This window comes from Leguminivora glycinivorella, chromosome 6, assembly GCF_023078275.1.
Source record: "Leguminivora glycinivorella isolate SPB_JAAS2020 chromosome 6, LegGlyc_1.1, whole genome shotgun sequence".
Taxonomy (NCBI): Eukaryota; Metazoa; Arthropoda; class Insecta; order Lepidoptera; family Tortricidae; genus Leguminivora; species Leguminivora glycinivorella.
The window spans coordinates 23,086,554-23,106,883 of NC_062976.1; the positions used below are offsets into that span (position 1 = coordinate 23,086,554).

Genomic DNA, 20,330 nt, shown 5'->3' on the forward strand with positions numbered 1-20,330 from the left:
CGTTTATTTGCCCGTTTGGAATAATTACGGGGTTTGGGAAGACCAATATTTAACGCATGAGTGAATATTGCGAGAGGTTAGTATTTTTTTAATATTTCACTTTTGTGTACGGTTTGTTTGTTGATACAATCTTTTTAAACATATTGTTACTGTGTTGAGTATAATCAAAGAGGATCGATTGTATAGAGATATATTGTAAAAGTAAAATGCGTAATCATAGTGCATAGACTGCAGCCATCTCTGTACCTTAGAAGACTTCTCAATCCAATCCTCAGTTTGGCCCATATTCTAAACTTGAAAAATGAATTGAAAATATAAATTGTATTTGATTATTTTTATTTTTTTCCGACATTTATGGAACCCCAAAATTAAATGTAAAAATTATATTTCTCCAATATAATTAATAATTCTCCCAACATTTATCTCAAAGAATAACGGCTCTCTTCTTCGAGCAGATCAATGCGTTGTGAGGCGCCCAAGAATTGAAGTAATATTTATAGAAGAAAAACACATGTAAAAACTTTCCGAGAAAATTAATATTTGTTTCCAATACTAAAAAAAAAAATGTAAAAATTATACATACACGCATACATAGACATACAATCACGCCTGTATCCCATAAAGGGGTAGGCAGAACACATTAAACTACTCAAGTTTCAGCGCCACTCTTGGCAAATAAGGGGTTGAAAGAAAACGAAAAATATATTTCTCTGATATAATTAATAATGCACTGATTTAAACTTTCACTATTATTACACATAATTATTTTTAAAATCGGGACTTAATCGCGTATAACTACATATTAAACTGCCACTTATATAACTACATATTAAGCCAGTCTTCTCCGAGACCACGGGGACAACGCCGTCCTTGAAACGTTGGAGGTCAGATTAAGTCCCGATTTTAAAAATAATTATAATTAATAATGGTTCCCAACATTTATGGCATCCTATTGGGAGAACATTAAAAAAAAAGTAAAAATTATATTTCTCCGATATAATTACCTAACGGTTCTCACAGCTGCTGTGAGTGATTTTAATGTTTTTCTTCGAAATGTCGTGATGCGAAATGTCGTCGAGAAGAGTTGTGAGGAACCCCAGAATTGAAAGAATATTTATAGAAGAAAAACACATGTAAAACTAATCAAGTTTCAGTGCCACACTTGGCAAATAAGGGGTTGAAAGAAAACGAAACTGTGACATTGTAAAAAAATATATTAACATGTATATAACATCCATGACTCAGGAACAAAAATCTGCGCTCATCACACAAATAAATGCCCTTACCGGGATTCGAACCCGGGACCGCGGCTTAGCAGCCAGAGTTACTACGCCCTACGGCAGGCTGGTCGTAAAATAACGTAAAACACCTATTAATATTGGTTGCCAACATTGATCTCACAGAAGAACGGTTCTCGGTCATAGTGCGCGATGTCGTCAAGCAGACCAGACCGTTGTATGGAGGTCATGTGCTGGACGCCGCCGTAGTTGTTAGGCTGGCCACTGCCCCACTTGGCGAAGCCGGCCTCGGAGATGGGTTGTCCTGGTAAAAAGATAAATAGTTATAACATAGTGTGGAAAGACACATAGTAAGCTCAATAAGGTTTGCCTAGACTTGTATTGACCGAGACATAGACCGTTACTTGAGGACGTAGTTTAGGAAAAAGGATCTAACCTACTAAAAATTGCCATTGACTTCAAATCAATGGTGAACAGGCATCTTCTGAGCGAGCTCACTCCATCGTAGGCCACGTATTTGCCTTTGGCTAGTCTGGGGCCAAGAGTAAGCCGCTAAAGTAAAGCCGCCCATTTACTTATAATGAAAACCGGCCAAGAGCGTGTCGGGCCACGCTCAGTGTAGGGTTCCGTAGTTTTTCGTATTTTTCTCAAAAACTACTGAACCTATGAAGTTCAAAATAATTTTCCTAGAAAGTCTTTATAAAGTTCTATTTTTGTGATTTTTTTCATATTTTTTAAACATATGGTTCAAAAGTTAGAGGGGGGGGACGCACTTTTTTTTCCTTTAGGAGCGATTATTTCCGAAAATATTAATATTATCAAAAAACGATATTAGTAAACCCTTATTCATTTTTAAATACCTATCCAACAATATATCACACGTTGGGGTTGGAATAAAAAAAATATCAGCCCCCACTTTACATATAGGAGGGGTACCCTAATAAAACATTTTTTTCCATTTTTTATTTTTGCACTTTATTTGCGTGATTGATATACATATTTGTACCAAATTTCAGCTTTCTAGTACTTACGGTTACTGAGATTATCCGCGGACGGACGGACGGACAGACAGACATGGCGAAACTATAAGGGTTCCTAGTTGACTACGGAACCCTAAAAAACAAATTTTGATATTGAAAAAGTTTAAATTAAGTCGATAATTGTATGTGGGGCTGTGGGTTGGAACTTTTTTCCTAAACTACGTCCAATTATCCGTGACCGTTTTGGGTACTTAGACAATATGGTGTATAAATAAATAAATATTGGGGACACCTTACACAGATCAACTTAGCCCCAAACTAAGCAAAGCTTGTACTATGGGTGCTAAGCGACGATATACATACTTAAATAGATAAATACATACTTATATACAAAGAAAACATCCATGACTCAGGAACAAATGTCTGTGCTCATCACACAAACAAATGCCCTTACTGGGATTCGAACCCAGGACCGCGGCTCAGCAGGCAGGGTCACTACCGACTGAGCCAGACCGGTCGTCAAACCTCTACGTAATAAAACCTCTTTTCAAAAGTCTAAACCGACTGATGACCGTCGCCTTTAATGTCTTGAACCTTTGAAGCATCTTCAGATTATCAAGGAAATCGTCAATTATTTTGTCCTGCTCGTTTTGAGTATGCCATTCCGAAATGTGACGATCCTATTAGCCAGTTGTTGAAGTTGAATTTACAATACGGAGTCAATCTGTATCTTTAGAATATACTACAATAAAGTTGTTGTTCTTACCATAGATAGTCAGCCAATCACCATCCCTATTGTCATCCCATTTCCAAACGCCAACGATGGCGACATCATCATGTTTAGCTCCAGTAACAGTTTTCGGTGGATACATCGCGAAAATTTCCTTAAGCACTTCAGCTTCCTCATCACTGTTGACGACGGCAAGATGGCCGCCTTCGGAATGGCAAACTTTGGCGGCTTCGTGCCATTTCTTAGCGTTGGTGTGCAATTTGTAGCAGCTGTTTGTCCGGGGCTCATATTTGTAACCTGTAACAATTATATAGAAATGTTGAAGATGTTTGTTTAACACGTTAAATTCCTCAGATTTTTATATGACACTTCTTTAAGGCCGATAGTCCACTATCATATGTTTATCATATAAATATGATCATAGGTCTGTATTATGCGTCCCTTCTTCTCCAACATGAAGGAAAAGGACGTTGTATGATAAATATATGATAGTGGACTATCGGCCTTTCTTGTGAAGAAATGACGTTCGTCATTTGGTAATTTTCCGTGACGTATGGAAATTTAAACGGCAGAAGTTTATGGTAGAGACACATACACATATTACACACACGGATTGAGCAATTTGACAAAGGGTAACTTTTTGGAAGAAAAATAATTCTTGAAAATTAATCTGGTGTAAGTAATTGATTAAATCATTTATATAAAAGAACAACAGTCTGTATAGGAATAAATGCCTAATTAAACATAATTTGGTACCCCGCTGAAACCAGTAAGTAGGTATATAGCATTCATTATCATTTTTGTAAAACGTGTCTCTTTGCAGAAGGTGTTCTGTGATGAAATAACGCGTACCTAGCAAAAAGCAAAGCAATCCGGTATCGCACTAACTATCCCCAATGAATGAAAGTGGTTATGATAGATACAAATCAAATGTTTTACCAGCGGCAGTAGTTTGACACTTCTCGTTCAAAATAGTCATCGAGGCGTTCTCTCTCCGGCAGAAGTAAGGGTACTTGCTGGTGCAGCTCACGTCAGATGCTTCTCCCAATCTGGTAAGCACCACGCAGTTCTCGTTATTGTCAGGGTCGCTGGAATCTTCTGTAGCTGAAGGCTCGCCCTCGGCCCACTCCAGGTGGATGTCTGAGAGAGGCACACCTGCAAATTGAAGGATTTGTGTCCGGCCATGTATAAACCATTTGAGATTTTTTTGTTTTTATCTTGATCAGTAGGGCTAAGATGGAAGGCTGCCTAACATTTATCACCATGTTTGTCACATTCTAACAAGTATGTAAGTGCAAAAGTGACGCATGCTATGACAAGTTATAACAAAAACACGCCATGATACGGCCACAGGATCATTATCTTAGAACGATTGACCGTCAAATGTATAGGCTTCTATCAACAACTTAGATATTTTTGTGCCAAATTAAGAATTAACAGAGATTTTGGCATGTTTTGCAAAGGCACTTGTAAAAATATTTGCAGATTAAAATAATAATAAAAAGTCTTGCCATTTACCGTATAGGTAGTCAGTCAAAAAGCACAAATCTTAGAAGAGCCAAATGAAAGATTTTATATCTTACATATTGCATGTGAATATCTTTTTATTCCTTTTGCCTAAATATCTTGAGAATAAACTAATTACCCCCCACCTCCTACCCCCTTTCTTCCCGTGGGTGTCGTAGAAGGCGACTATGGGATATGGGTTAAATTGTGGCGTAGGCGAGAGGCTGGCAGCCTGTCACTGCAATGTCACAGTTTCGTTTTCCTTCAACCCCTTATTTGCCAAGAGTGGCACTAAAGCTTTAGTAGTTTTATGTGCTCTGCCTACCCCTTTATGGGATACAGGCGTGATTGTATGTATGTGTATGTTGTATGTATGTAAACTAATTAAAAAAGAAAATACTTACCATCAAGTGACAGGTAGTCACCCTCGGAGACAAGGGCGTGGATGCCGGTGAACACACTGCGTGAGACCTTATTCTCTGTCATGATGCTCAGCATGGCTTTCGCCAGGACATAGGAAGAAGGGGAGGCTAAAACTCCACCTGAAACAGGAGATACGATTAGAAGATTGTAAATAAGATCGGAATGAGATCTCTAAAGGCGTCCACTCACTTGAAGCCAGTTCGCTGGGATATTGGTAATATGTAGATTCAAGAAAGTTTTAATTTGTCAAAGCGGACCCCAGCGGGAGTCCCTTATGGGAATAAACCGTGGCACATGACGGGATAACACAAGAATCACAATGAATTCAAGAACATTTTAATGACCAACAAATCCATCTTGTCCAACGATGTAGGTATGTGAGGTGAGAGCAAAATACTGAATCGGTCGCTCGGTCCATAAATCATTATTACACCAAGGTATGATGTGTTGATAAAATTTGGTTTTGGTCACTTTTTGAAACCACATAATTAAAATATTTACTATGACACATTGTTTAGTTAGTATCATTTGAATAACATTACCTACATTATAAGCGGTTTCGTCGGCTTTCGCCATTTAATCTTGATAGTTTATGGAACTTTCCAAACTGTAGTCAGCAAAACATTGTACCTTCAAGCTGGCACCGGCGAAACGCATTCTTCCAGTTGGCAGGCACGATGTGCAGGCGCAGCCAGACTCCCGCTTCTGGCACGTACTCGTAGTTGTAATCCAGGACGCCTGACACATACTGGTGACCTGGAAGAAAATTAAAACGTACAGTCAACCTAGGACACTCTATATCCATGTCAAAATGGCAAGCAGTAAGAGATTTCTTCTGCTCAGATTTATAACGTCAATATGACATAGTTCTACAGTGGCTTAGGGTTCCAATTGGTTGACTATTTACTGGCTGGGCGTCGTGGCGCTAGGCCGGGAAAACGCTAGATTGAAGAAGAAGAAGACAATAAGCACGGCTTACTTTATCCCTCTGAAATAATTTTGGCCTATAAGTTTCCTATTTGTGAGTAGGTACTATAGGTACCTATCTAACCATTCGCTGTGTTATATACTCCGAGCTTATAGTAATAAGTTTGCTACTAACGCCGTGGTTTGCGTCACGACCAAATCAAACCTTCAACCTCTATGGAAGTGTCTTGGGTGGGTAATTGTCGAATGAACTACCGATTGCATAGTTACCCTTAGTTTCAACATTTAATTTTTATTTTGGTAATAAATAATTAATGACATCGAAGTTTCGAAATGTTAAAACACTTACCGACAAATAAAATACAACAAAATAATACTAATCGAGACATGTTGTTTGTCTCTAAAGAAACACAGAAGACGAGTGAACTTTTAATCCGTTATCACGCCTTTTTATAAGGTCTAGGCCATTTATATCAGACTGCTGTTACGTGGAACAACTTAAAGCAAATAAAAAGTATAAACAGATAAAGTCTAAGAAAAAAACGTACCTCGGAATCATCAAGAAGTATCATAATATGGTCTTCTAGATGGCGGATGGATATCTTTGGTTGATTTTCGGATAGATGGCGCTATTACTAAGGTTGATGACAATTTAGACACATACTCAAGTTAAGAATATGGGCCAAATTGTCAAAACTGAGGTTTAAACCTTTTGGTCCTGTATCGAGAGATGGCATAGTTTATGCACTGGGACTTAACATTTTACTTTGACTGTAATTCTTTATAATATGTACCTATACTCAATTCTCGTTGCTGTGGATACACAATGTGCATGATATGTAATAGTATGTGTACCTATGAAGGTGTAAAGTGTAAAGTGTTCGGAAGTTTCGTTAGGTACTTTATAATTTAATCGACCTTAGGTAACCTTGACTCGACGGAAATTAGATATACTTTAGTTACAAGTATGCACCTATTCAGTAACTATCTCAAATGTTTTATGAACTTGCTCTTTTGACTTCGTAAAAAAATCTTATTTTTCTGGTTTGGTACGTTACAATCAAAATAAGATTAGAGGCAGGTCAAGCGTCAATAACTATTCCGTGGAATTAGAGACTCAACAATTTTATTATCTTTTGTTTTTAAATATTTTTTAAAACAATATATTATCTTTCGTTGAGCCTCTGATCTAATGTTGCTGAAGTAAGTAAGTAGTACATTTTTCTGCAACACAGTTTATTTATTTTCTCACCCTTTTACACTTTGTATCATCTCTAAAATACGTAGGCTTTAAGGGATGTCGATACAGAGTATACGACGCAGCGAATCCTAAATGAATATTCTTTAAATATAAATAAATTGTTACCTACAAAAGGTAGTTCAGAGTTAAAAGTGACAGTTGAAGTACTGGTACTTGGGGGAAAAAAGGAACAAAAAAAACATTGTAATAAAAGTCATAAAAAGTCTGGGATCTAGAAGGCAGGATTTAGGTGGACAAGAGACGAAAGTAACCCTATAAGTAGAATTAGGGCTTATCTCAAAGAATCTAAGAAGGACGGCCTATTATTTAAGTATATAAAAAGATATCAGAAACGCGATTTTTCCATAATACCAGAGTGCGAAGAAACGCAAATGTCATTGTCGCGTTATTTATTGTAAAAAACTTTTAGAGAGACATATCAGTGTTTCGTTATCATACCTATATAGAGTGGGGCCTGTAACAAAGGCGAAGAATTGAATTATAGGCTATTCTCCTTATTGTCAACATTTGTTCAGTGACTTTTAAAAATTGTGAAGTCTTTAAATTTTTAATTTTTCATACAAAATAAATATTTGTTGTCATTGACGTTGTCTGTGTCACACTTTAGACTTAACAGAATTCGCAATACATTACCTCTTAGAAAAAATCATGATAAAAATCAAAATACAAGTTATTTTTAAAAGTCGCCGAACAAATGTTGATCAGTATAAGGAAATATGCAGTTAAATTTTTTTTACAGGCCCCACTCTGTATAATAGCGCATGTGTTTGTCACCTTGGTAAGGTCTGTAGTTTCCGTGTTCCGTGCTCGTTTGTCACGAGCGTTTTCTTTTCAAGTGACAACTCTGTGTATATCTATGTATTTGTGTATCATAAATCTTGTGCGGCCTTGGATAATAGCTAGCTAACGTATGTGTTTACATATATTGTATGGGAAAATGGCGTGATAATGTATGGGAAAAGGGTTAAGTGTTCACACTTTCTTTATAATGACTCATTTAATTGTTTAGAGACACAGTTAATGCTTAGTATGGACATACATTAAATATAAGAAGATAACATCCCATACATTAAAATTCGACCGCCTAAGAACGCGCATGAGCATTTCTTTTTTTTTGCCACTTTTTTGAAAAAAAAATCTATTTCTACTTAGAATTACTAGCTTTTTCAATCCTAGTAGTTAAGTTAGTTAACCATTTTCCGTACATGTTGTATGGGGTAACAAAAGAGGAAATTAACAAAAATGTATGGAAATTCTGGGACATTTTTTGTCTCCCAGTGAGATTGAAAGTACTCGTGTATCTGAGTACAATTGACCTAAAATTCCCTAAAACAAACAAATTTTTTTTATTGGCAAAAAATAAAAGAAATGCTCATACTACACCACACATAGATGGCGCCACAAAATTGTGACTTTCAAGCCATAAATCTAGGTCAAAAGTGACACTTAACGCCATCTACAAGTATAATCGAAACCTACAAGAGATTTTTTTTGTGGCGCCATCTATGTGTGGTGTAGTGTATGCGCGTTCTTAGGCGGTCGCATTTTAATGTATGGGATGGTATTATATTTAATCTATGGTATGGAGGTGTAATAATTTTATAGTCTAAAATGCTCTTTATTTCAATGTCTATCCTGTAAATAGTTTTACTTCTATACTAATATATTACTTACGACTTACAACCGTATTTTTTTTAGGTTATACGTAGGTATCCGTTAACCGAACTTACCTAGGTATTTGATCAGGGAAGGTACCTACCTAATTATATTTATACTAGCTTTTGCTCGCGGCTTCGCTCGCGTTAGAAAGAGACAAAATGTAGCCTATATCACTCTCCATCTCTTCAACTATCTCCACTTAAAAAATCACGTCATTCGTCGCTCCGTTTTGCCGTGAAAGACGGACAAACAAACAGACACACACTTTCCCATATTAGTAAGGTACAGCGGGGCAAATCTCGACTGGCGGGCAATTGTAAGTAATGCATTTTTTCCATTATTACACTATGATCTAATTACTAAGTTCTTCATGTATCCACTGAACACGCCTACCATATATAAGCGGTGGACACTCTATTTAATAATGCAAACAATGTAAAACATGGAAAAAATGGACCAGTTACATTTACCCCCCAATTTAAGGATTACGTAACTCATGATGGTGCACAAGTTTGTCAAATCAAAATACGAATTATTAGTGAAAAAAAAAAATATATTTAGATAGTGGAATTTTACCTTCAAAACATAATTTTATAACCAACTTTAAAATATTAAAATAAAGTTTAATGTTAGTATGTTAAACACAATGGATAAGGAAGACATACACATAAAATAAACGCACAAATATAGGTATTTAAAAAATGATAATTCAGTGAAAGGTTATCGTTAGTCTTGCTAATCTAATGAAGCAGAATTTGCGAAGTAGTGAAGAAACACACTCGAAGGCGGCAACATGTCTCAATTTTTACTGTTATGTGCCGTTTTATCTGTAGGTAAGTTGATTAAAAATTAAATATTTTGAGGCTCACAACTAGGGAACAAATCAAATTATTTTATTAAATATTTTTTGATTTGTTCTTTTTCCAAGTAGCTACACTATTACTATATAAGTTATAAATTGAGATAGATATCATACACGAAAGAAAAAACGGCAAGGCCCACTGGTGGCCGAGCCGGAAGCCTGGGCGGGCGTGTGGTCTAGTGGTAAAGACGTTAGCCGCGTAAGCTGAAGACCCGGGTTCGGTTCCCGGCTCAGCCACCAGTGGGCCTTGCCGTTTTTTCTTTCGTGTATGATATCTATGTCAATTTATTATTTTTAGGCTCACTTCAATTTTTATTGCTTGATTATTTATTTTGATTTTGTCCTACTTTTTTAATTATAAGCTATGTAATGTAAATTAAAGCTTTTTAAGCCAGCGTCTGAAACACTAACGAGCTAGACTTCTTTGGTGAAGAGTGGAGAAGCCATTTCCCAAGGATGGAGAAGACTCTCAATAAAATAAATAATCACTGACTTTTTTTGCACGCAAAAACGAAGGGGTGTTACAAGTTTGACATGTCTGTCTGTCTGTGTGTTTCTTTCTGTGGCATCATAACTCCCGAACGGATGAACCGATTTACATTTAGTTTTTTAGTTTGAAAGGTGAGTCAGTCGGGAGTGTTCTTAGCCATGTTTCATGAAAATCAGTTCAATATGTTGGGGGTTTTTCAAAATTCAAAATTTCAATTTTGTGGTTATTAACAGCTTGTATAGACGTATACTATTGTTACTTATACTTCCACAAATAAAAAATATATATGTGGGTGTGCACGGGAAAACGTCCCACTTTGTCGATTGCTAATAAAGACGCTTTGTCAGTTTATTCATGTAAAAATACAAGTAAATCTCACCTTAACGGTAACCGACAAAGTGGGACGTTTTACTAAACCCACTCACATATGAAAACTGTTAAATTTATTAGCAAATTTATTAGTACTTCAACCTGGCTACGAGTATGTACAAGATGCCGACGCGTGGCTACGCCTACACAAGGTGCCCGCTAACTGGGGGAACGCTCGACTGCGCTGTCAACTCGAAGGTAATAGAGTCGACTGTACTATTAAGACGATACGGTAGGGGTCAATTCTCCCAAACGCTCTCGCCTGGTTTTTGAAGATAGAGCAATGATTTTTTTCAACACAGATTGTTATTATTTTTATCTGTGTCGGACCGTTTTGGTTTTTTTGATATTCTGCTTTTTAAAGACTCTAGAGCCAATCAAAAATTTCCAAAAACGACCTTTTTCATTGTGGCGCAAAAAAAAGGTGTGATACTCAAGATTGGTAACAATTAACCAAAAAAGCTGAACGGTCCGACATAGATTATTTCATTGTTATTCAGATTCTCAAATTTCGTTCCGATTGATTAAGTTTTGAAGGAGGAAAGAGTCGAGAGCGGAACCTCGATTTTAAAGATTTTTTTGAAATATCTTTTCACTGAGTTGTTCTTAATGGACAATTTTTTTTCGATAAATCTAGTTAATAACACTTGTATATTTAATTAAAATTCCCAAGTTGAAAGGGGGGCTCTTTTCCATTTTAGCATTTTCGCTACCGTATCCTCTTAACTCGAAGGTAAGGGATAATCGACTGCATTGCCATCTCGAAGCTAAGAGGCTCACTGCGTTACCAACTTGATACTTGATACGGGATAGGTATGGAATGAATTAGAATCAAAATAAACATGTAAGAAATCAATTTTCATTTTTAAATTCTTGTTTCACGGGAAAAGTTTTTCTCTTTTTGTCGCATTATTAGCCGGAGCCTTATAAATAATAAATTGGGATCAAATGACATAAAAAGGTCGTCAGATTTCGGTGTTATCGTATTGCAATAAGCTAAACATCCAAATTATAAACAAATCAATTATTTTTGTAGTCGGTACCAGACCTGTTCGTCGCCTTGCTATTGCCTGTTTGACCCACCCAACCATACAGGCTGGTACCGACTCCAAAAATAATTGAATTGTTTATAATTTGGATGTTTAGCTTATTGCAATACGATAAGAAATCTGAATTGAAAGGTTTATTATTTTTGGCTTTTTAGTTTCTCCGTGTTTTGTAACGCGCTTATTTTTGAAGGCGGTTTTATTTTTTGTTAAAAAGTTTATTTATTTGTTGATTTTTAGTGGTTCCTAGTGATATTATATGTATCAGTCCGAATACATGTACAGTAGTGAAAGAATTATCCTTTAACTCCTAACCATTGAGGAGTTGACCTTCCATCATCAGCTCAGTTGATTTTTAGTGGTTCCTAGTGATATTATTTATATGTATCAGTCCGAATACATGTACAGTAGTGAAATAATTATCCTTAAACTCCTAACCATTGAGGAGTTGACCTTCCATCATCAGCTCAGCCACATAAAATTATTACCATCAGACGTAAATACTGGTGTACCTTTGAAAAATATACTAAAAACATTACATGTGCCTATAACATTTGAAGAGTTCCCTCGATTTCTCCAGGATCCCATCATCAGACCCTGACTTGGTGCCAATGGGACCATCTCGGGGTTATACCGGTTCGATCAAAAAAAAAATTTTGAAAATCGGTCCACGATTCTCGGAGATATCGAGTAACATACATACAAAAAAATAATAAAAAAAAAAAACATTCAGTCGAATTGAGAACCTCCTCCTTTTTTGAAGTCGGTTAATAAACATGTAAGAAATCAATTTTCATTTTTAAATTCTTATTTCACGGGAAAAGTTTTTCTCTTTTTGTGGCGTTACTTGCCGGATATTTTGGTCCCTTACATTTTGATCCTGAATAGAATGACTTAAAAAGGTTGTCAATAATTGAAATTATATAAAAGGGTTGTCAATAATTGGCCTGTTTTCGAACCTTTCTGACCTGTTTTTCCAAAATATGTAAACGCTTAAGACGATACAGGAGGGGTCAATTCTTCATACAAACGCTCTCGACTATTTCCTCCTTGGTTTTTGAAGATAGAGCAATAATTTTTTCAACACAGATTATTTTTATTTTTAAGGGTCCGAAAGTTTCCAAAACCGGCGTTATTGATTATGACGTAAAATTTCGTTACGATTGATAAAGTTTTGAAGAAAGAAACAGTCGAGAGCGGAACCTCGATTTTAAAGATTTTTTAACTGAGCTGTTCTTATATATAACTAAAATAACTAAACACTAATATATCTATAACTAAAATTCCCAAATTGAAAGGGCTCCTTTCCATTTTAGCATTTTCGCTCCTGTAGCGTCTTAATCCTTATTAATTAGGAATCGAGGGATGGCCTTCTAAACCCGTTTCCGCATAGTGTCACGATATCTGGCAACTTACTGACCGTACTAATTAATCTACAGTGTGCATAGATATAATTTTACAACGTTAGGTGTATTATTTCCTCCCAGATTTCGAACAGAGATCATTTTACAAATTAAGAATTTTCAACACTCTCTGAAAATAAATTTATTTGGTTCCAGGTGGTATCCTTGCCTCACCCTCAAACAGTGCTATAGTTCAAGCCATGCTGACCCAAATGACGCGCCATAAGGTGGCGTCACCGACTGTGTTCACCGGAATACATTCTCTCAACACTGAGCTTGACTTCACTTCGCTGGATGGTGAGTAAATACAATTTGATTTCAGTTTCGAAATGTAAAAATTATTTTAAAGCATATTTTCATATGTGCAGTTTTATTTCACCAAAATCGTCATACAGTCCGGAAGCCAGTCCCTGCCACTCATCAGCTTTTTTTCCCACTTAAAGTGGGAATCCGGCTTCCAGGCGCCTGCCACTTAACGGGATATTTTGTAAAACGGCCGCACCACTTCTCCACTATGCAACTTGCAGCACTGCCACCCGTAAGTGAATATTAGCGGGGCATCTTTGTCAAGCAATCAAAGCGGTAGGTCGCAGGTTCGAGTCCTGCCGGAGGTGTCAATTTTAAATATTTTTCTATAATTTTTTTTAAAGAAAGTAAAAAAAAATTTTGAATGCCATTCTCTTCAACTGGTTCTGTCTAAAAATCTTACAGGAAAGCCCCTGTCAGAGATAGAACTTGACTGGGCTCCAAACGAACCTAATGATGACAATGAAGAGGAGCAGAAATGTGTGGTCCTCAACGAGAAGGGTCAAGTGGCTGACGTAAACTGCGCAAGCAAATACCCGTACTTCTGCAAGAAGGACAGTGCTGCAATGAACGCCACCAATGATTGCCCTACAACTGTTAGGGGTAAGTCTTCTCATAAAGAAAATTGTTATTTCTGGTAGTTCTCGTTTATAACAACAAAATTACTGATGGAGATGGCCGATATAAATAAGTGGCAACAGAAAGATAGAAAAGTTCCGTTAGCAAAATGACTATTACCTACTCTTTCCAGGTCTACTATATTAATATACATATTTGAAATAAAGTATTTATTTAGTAGTATTTATTGCTTGTTTGTGAGCTTACGAAGAAATCAATATAGATTCTATCCTATTGTCAGCTAGTTGCATTGTTACACTGATGTGTTGATGGTCCTTCCTCCTATAATTATGTATGATGTTCTGATACTTCTACTTTTCTTCTCTTTACTAACATATTTGAACTTTGAATAGGTTACAAATACCAGCCTCTCACCGGCAGCTGCTACAAGTTCCATCGTTTCTCCCAACCCTGGAACAGAGCCGCCAGAATTTGCCACGCCGAGGGAGGCCACCTGGCTATCGTCAACGACGCAATAGAAGCAACAGTGCTGAAGCATATCTTTGAGAAGAATCCCGTAGAAGATGTTGTAGGTGCAATACATAGTGATGTGGCTTTAATTGGAATTTGGAAATGGGAGGACGATGGCGACTGGATGACTATATTTGGTAAATATTCATTTAATCTCAATTATAAATTGAAATATATATCATACACGAAAGAAAAAAAAATCACTCAGCGTTACACTTACTTGCCGCTACTTGTTCTGCAACTATCATCTGCAAAGATACTGTGGCCAATGATGATTATGATAATTTAGATGATACATTAGAAACTCTTTGTAATATATTTGTACCCAATATATTTGAATTCTGAACAGGTGAAACGCTGGAAAAAGCTGGATACGCAAAATGGAGTGACGGTGTCGAGCTTCATGCAGACCATGGGGCGATACAGCGCAGTGGTTTGTTAGACGCCGTGGCGAAGTTTGACAAAGATCCGTTTATCTGCGAAATTGAGATGACCGAAGAAAATTCTGTATAAAAAACAAATGAAACATTATTTTTCTACTCGTCGACTTTAATCTGTCATCTTATATCTCATTATTTCGTTTAAAACATAACACCAAAAGCGTACCCTTGAAATGTAAGGGCCTTTTACGCTTAAAACTAGATGGCGCTGTTCGCAGCCTGGAAGTGACCGAAATCATAATAATTATATTTTCCCCAAATATTTTTGGGTGTTTTTATGTTTTATAAGAACAAATGACATATTTCTTTATTTTAAAATCATGACATCACGTCAATAATGCATTTTGAAAAATATAAATTTATAGGAATCATCAGTATAGTTATGGTATTTAATAGGTGGCGCTAACAAATCGAGGTTGCATTGGGGTAATTTCGAAGTACAAAAATGGTCGGATAATTTCGAAAGGGGAATCTTGATATGATGGAAATAATGGTGAATTTTATGTGACTTTCTAAATTAGATGACTTACGAAATTACCCTAATGCACCCTACCTACGATTCTAGTATGAAATATGTAAATCCTATATAAAAATCCTTGGTATTTCTTTTGTTCTTGTAATAGCACTGGATAGAGATCAGTGGAGAAATTGGGGGGAGGCACGGGGGAGGCCTTTGCCCAGCAGTGGGACACGGCGGGCTCCAAATAATAGTTATTTGTTATACAAGGAGGCAAAGTTGTATTTTAACGCCGAGTGTGGAATTGAAAAACGAAAAGGAGTCTATAGTTGAACCACGAGCGAAGCGAGTGGTTCGAGAATAGAATCCTGAACTTGCGAGTTTTTTAACACACGAGAAGTAAAATACATTTTCTCCCGAGTGTAACACAAAACTTTTCCCCTCAAGCGAGGAAACTACAACGCAAAAAATGCGTTTATCACTGCTTCCAGTAATTCCTCAGGTGGTAAATCATCTTTATTACTAGATTCACCTACTTTTATCAAGTTTGTAGCAGTTAATTTGACTTTATTAAAGGTCAAATTACTTTACCCACTAGTGGATAAAGTGTGTTTTTACCCGCTGGTATTAAAGGACAAAACACGTGTCTCCGAGCTAGTGAGGGGAAAATAAATAAATAAAGGATCTTAGTCAATTAACAACCATAAATCACACACAAAAACTCCTAATTGGTATCAAAAATGTTCAAATTACATTCTATTCATAATTATTGCTCACAGATCCCTAATAACATAACTACAGTCATCATATAACTACAAATTAGTCTGATATCAACTTTGGGTTAAGCGATTTTGAATGAGTTATGGTTAAAAATAACAAAAAAGCTTCACAACTCACAAGATACTTGGGAATCCTTTGTGTTAGGGATAACAGGAGTGATCATTTCTCCATACTAAACGTTTAAACTGTTTCCTTGGTAGAGTTTGAAGCTGATAAATTATTATTTTAAAAATTAGTCTCACCAATATCTGTGTCAGACTATTTGTTTTTGTGTTTAAAAAGATCTTTATAATTGTTATCCATTTTTTTTATAATTTGTGATTGCAAAGACGCGCACGAGCAAGAGCATAGCTTTAACTTACTGAGCTTCAGTAGTTACTATGTCAGTTCAACAGATGGAGCACCTAGTATTACTGAGCATCATAGCTTTAGTAGTTACGATGTCAGTTCAACAGATGGCGCTAGTAGAAACGTTAGTTGACTTAATCATAAACTCGTACATAATAAATTTTTAATAAATGTAACTAGGTGGGCATTTCTATTTAAACTTGTACCATGACTCATTTGAGAAGTTGAAAATAAAATTGGCATTATTTGGTATTTTGTCGTGTTATTCTGTTAGAAAATATATTCTAGTTTACGAAACACTGAAGAGAATCGCAATATTTTTAGGATAAACTAGTTAAAATGAATTTTTATTATGATGGGAGAGGTTTTTTGTGGTCCGTTTGGTTACAAATGTTTTTTAGTGTAGGAAATAAAAGACATACTTGAACCAAAGGTTTTAATGTTTAATAGATATAATTCGTATTAAACAAAGTAAAAACAATCATCATTTAATAATACTAATGAAACTTTTTTATAAAACCGTATTTTAGGTGGTTTGGTTACGGCATGGTCCCAAACCGTACCTTATTTTTAGTTTTATTAAGTAACTACGGGCATTATTGACATATAATGAATAACAATCAATAGAATTAACGAAACTTGTAATTATTAGCATTAAAACATAAGATTTATAGCTTCTATACTTTAATTAAACAATAAAAAACACTTTTTTAACAAGGGGACAATTTCCAAATGGACACCTATGTAACTTAACGGACAAAGTAAGGACGAGATCACAATAAGCAAACATTTCACTCAAATGCTTGCTCAGTAAAAAAACACAGTACGTAGGTACTTGAAATATCAGAACTTATAATATCAATACTTATTAAAAATATATATCACTATTATAATGGCTTTTTATGAAATATACCTAATATCTAATCTCACTTTGGGTAGAGTTTAGTTCTACTAAACATCTGTGGTATCAAATGCGTACTAATCACAGTTAGAAATAATAATATTAAAATTAATATTTCTTATCAAAATGAATTTAAGTAATAGTATATTTTAGTCTTAACTCTCTTAGTAAGTAGAAAACACATTAAACGGAGTATTTTCTTAAGTAATGGGAAATATCTTCTATTTAGTAACAAAAATTATCTTATTATTATATAAGGTCATATTTTGTGTCCATGAGATCTGCAAACTAGTATGAATATTACCAAAAAAATAAGCATGGACAAAGTCACGGCAAAAAACTAGCTATTCTCAATGTGCACGCAACTTTACCGTGTCAGTTTGGTTACATTTGACTGTCCGGCAATATGTTACGCTGCAAATTGTTTCCAAACGGACGTAACGATTTGTCTAGACCAGAATTAAATCGATTGAAAATAATACAAAACTAACAGCAATATTTAACTTATTTACTTGAGAAATAACTGTATGAGGCATTGATTCATTTAACATCAACAGTTCTTTACTTACCTAACAGTTTAGTTACGTAAAAATTAGAACAAAACGGACCAAACATAGTGGTAAACTTAACTGTCACATGCCAGCACTCCTTGTCGGTCGCGGTTTGGCTGTTTTATTAACCAAAGTGAAGTTAGACAAGGTTTGTCTATGGTCACAGGTATGCCAGGATTAAAATAAACCTTAAATGTTGGTAAAAAATATTTTGCTACTTAGTTAAAACTGCGTAACCAAACGGACGATCTCGAAACTGGATATTTCGAGGGGACAAAGTTTTTATCGAAATTATACCCTGTTACTGTTGATTTTAAAGTTCTTTTTCGTCAAAAATACGTTTTCTACTACTTAAACTATGGTAGAAATGCATTACTTAATGTTACTATCATAGAAAAAAATTGTGTAAAAGTCCAACAAAACTTCGAATCGTGGAAGGGGACAGTACTACAGCCACATTTTACCATATTTTAAAACTTAATTGTAAGTATAAAAAATTGATTTATTATGCATTTTACTTGATAAATGATGCGTCTACTTAATATATTTCAATAAAAACCAACATTTACCCAGTTAAAACTTCAATCTTAAGAGTAAATCGCAAAAAATGTAAGGGGACATGCGAAAACTCGGGGGTACAACTTTAAATATAACTAATACTTATATATGCGAAAGCGATTCCGTCTGTAGATACCTCTTCATACTATAACCGCTGAATAGGTTTACAAGTGAGGCCGAAGAAAATACCTAGTGTTTTAGGTATTTATTCATCATCATTATCATTCTTCAAACGAAATCACTTGCTAAAACCAGGATTAATCAATTTATTAAGATAATTTGTCACTTTGAAAGACTTAGTTACGATATTTTTCCAATAGATGGCGTTAGTTGTGGCGTTAATAGTTTACTCGAATTTATAGTAAAGCCGTCCGAAACATACTTGGCGACGGACTATTATTGCAGAGGCTAAGGCTATTGGAAAGACTTGGAGCGAATTGAAGCACGAAGCTCAAGACCGATCGAGGTGACGCCGCACTGTGGACGCCCTCTGTCCCACATACCTATGGGACATAGGACATTAAGTCAAGTAAGTCAAGTATAATAAGTTTTCCATAAAAAATATTAGAATGAACCTGAGATACTCATCTATTAGTTTTATTCCATAGATAAAATTAATGTTTTCTATAATAGTATTAAATTGCCAAGAATAAATAGAACTGAAACTCGAATCTCAATTTCTCTCAATTTCATGTGCTCTGCCTATCCCGTTTGAAAATACAGCCAATACAGGCGTGAGTTTATTTATTGAGGGAAATTGAACAAAGTAGCATAGTTTTAATACACAAAACCAGGTGTAAAACTTTTCAAACGAATTAAATATTTATTTAAAATACTAGTAAGTAGCAAAGTAGCAAAACACTGGTGCTTTATAGTAATTTATGACCATCCTATATCCCTTACTTTAAAAACTCCTATATCTTTTATCTATTTAGTTCATACTTTGAACGTTATCTACAAAGACATAAAGTTGAAATTGCGTTGACTTGGAATGGAGAGATATGAGGTTGGATAAGTATGTGAATTAATGCGTGACATGTGTAACGGGTCCATTACGGCACCCTTTTAAGTATAAATTTTAAGTTTATGTAAAAAATGTTGTTATTAATAGATTTAAAAGGGATTTTTTGGTATAGTTTGAATAACGATTATGTCAAAAGTCAAAGGTTAGTGTGAGATCCGTGATACTGATAGTATTATCATCATGCACATCATATTTTAAGAAGTTCACGGTCACTTTTGGTTCAATTTCTCACATTTTTACCTTGTTATATCGCGTCCAATAGATGGAGTTGATAAAACATTCAAAAAATAAACATAGCACTCGTTACACTCATTCGAATTTAATTATTTTGTATGCTTCGTTAACATTACAAATAAATGTACATGTAACTTACTAAAACTCGTATCTTAAAACTGTAGGCAAGAGAAATCGTTCTTTATCAAAAGGGTGTAAAATTCAAACTCTAACAACATTTTATACGACTTATTAACATTTTTTCAATACTTGTATGGTTTTCTTGTTTACTGAATTCGGTTATTGAATGAAATAGTTTTATTATTATATTTAATTATATTTGTCTGTATACAATACATTGTGTAGTTCAAATAAGTTCAGTTCTGAATTGATTTGATCGATTGGTCTTATTTTAATTGAACCTGGTTGATTCTCAGCTAGATGGCGCTGATAGTATTTTGGCGCTGGCAGTTTTAATATTTATTTATTTATTTATCGTATGGCATTATATTTACATGTCACTGCATTATACAATTAATAACCTAACCACAAAATTAAAATTTTGAAAAAACCCCCGACCGCGAACATAGTGGACCGATTTATCATGAAACATGGCTAAGAACACTCCCGACTAACTTAGCTTTCAGAAAAAAAAAACTAAATCAAAATCGGTTCACCCGTTCGAGCGCTACGATGCCACAGACAGACACACAGACAGACAGACAGGCAGGCAGACAGACAGACAGACAGACAGACAGACAGGCAAGAC

At 35.4% G+C, this 20,330-nt stretch overlaps 2 protein-coding genes across 2 annotated transcripts; one reads left to right on the forward strand and one right to left on the reverse strand.

Annotated features, from left to right (window-relative positions):
- Nucleotides 1-1,196: 1,196 nt before the first annotated feature.
- LOC125227239 (secretory phospholipase A2 receptor-like) lies at nucleotides 1,197-6,291 on the reverse strand. Its single transcript, XM_048131501.1, has 6 exons — nucleotides 6,154-6,291; nucleotides 5,508-5,633; nucleotides 4,859-4,996; nucleotides 3,888-4,103; nucleotides 2,985-3,245; nucleotides 1,197-1,542 (listed from the first exon to the last, which is right to left on the reverse strand). Exons 1-6 carry the CDS (start codon nucleotides 6,191-6,193, stop codon nucleotides 1,373-1,375), a joined length of 951 nt encoding a protein of 316 aa, XP_047987458.1. The 5' UTR covers nucleotides 6,194-6,291; the 3' UTR covers nucleotides 1,197-1,372.
- Nucleotides 6,292-9,517: 3,226 nt separating this feature from the next.
- LOC125227076 (macrophage mannose receptor 1-like) lies at nucleotides 9,518-14,993 on the forward strand. Its single transcript, XM_048131268.1, has 6 exons — nucleotides 9,518-9,557; nucleotides 10,527-10,643; nucleotides 13,051-13,191; nucleotides 13,606-13,803; nucleotides 14,172-14,426; nucleotides 14,639-14,993. The coding sequence occupies exons 1-6, from the start codon at nucleotides 9,518-9,520 to the stop codon at nucleotides 14,800-14,802; spliced, it is 915 nt and encodes a 304-aa protein (XP_047987225.1). The 3' UTR covers nucleotides 14,803-14,993.
- Nucleotides 14,994-20,330: the final 5,337 nt, after the last annotated feature.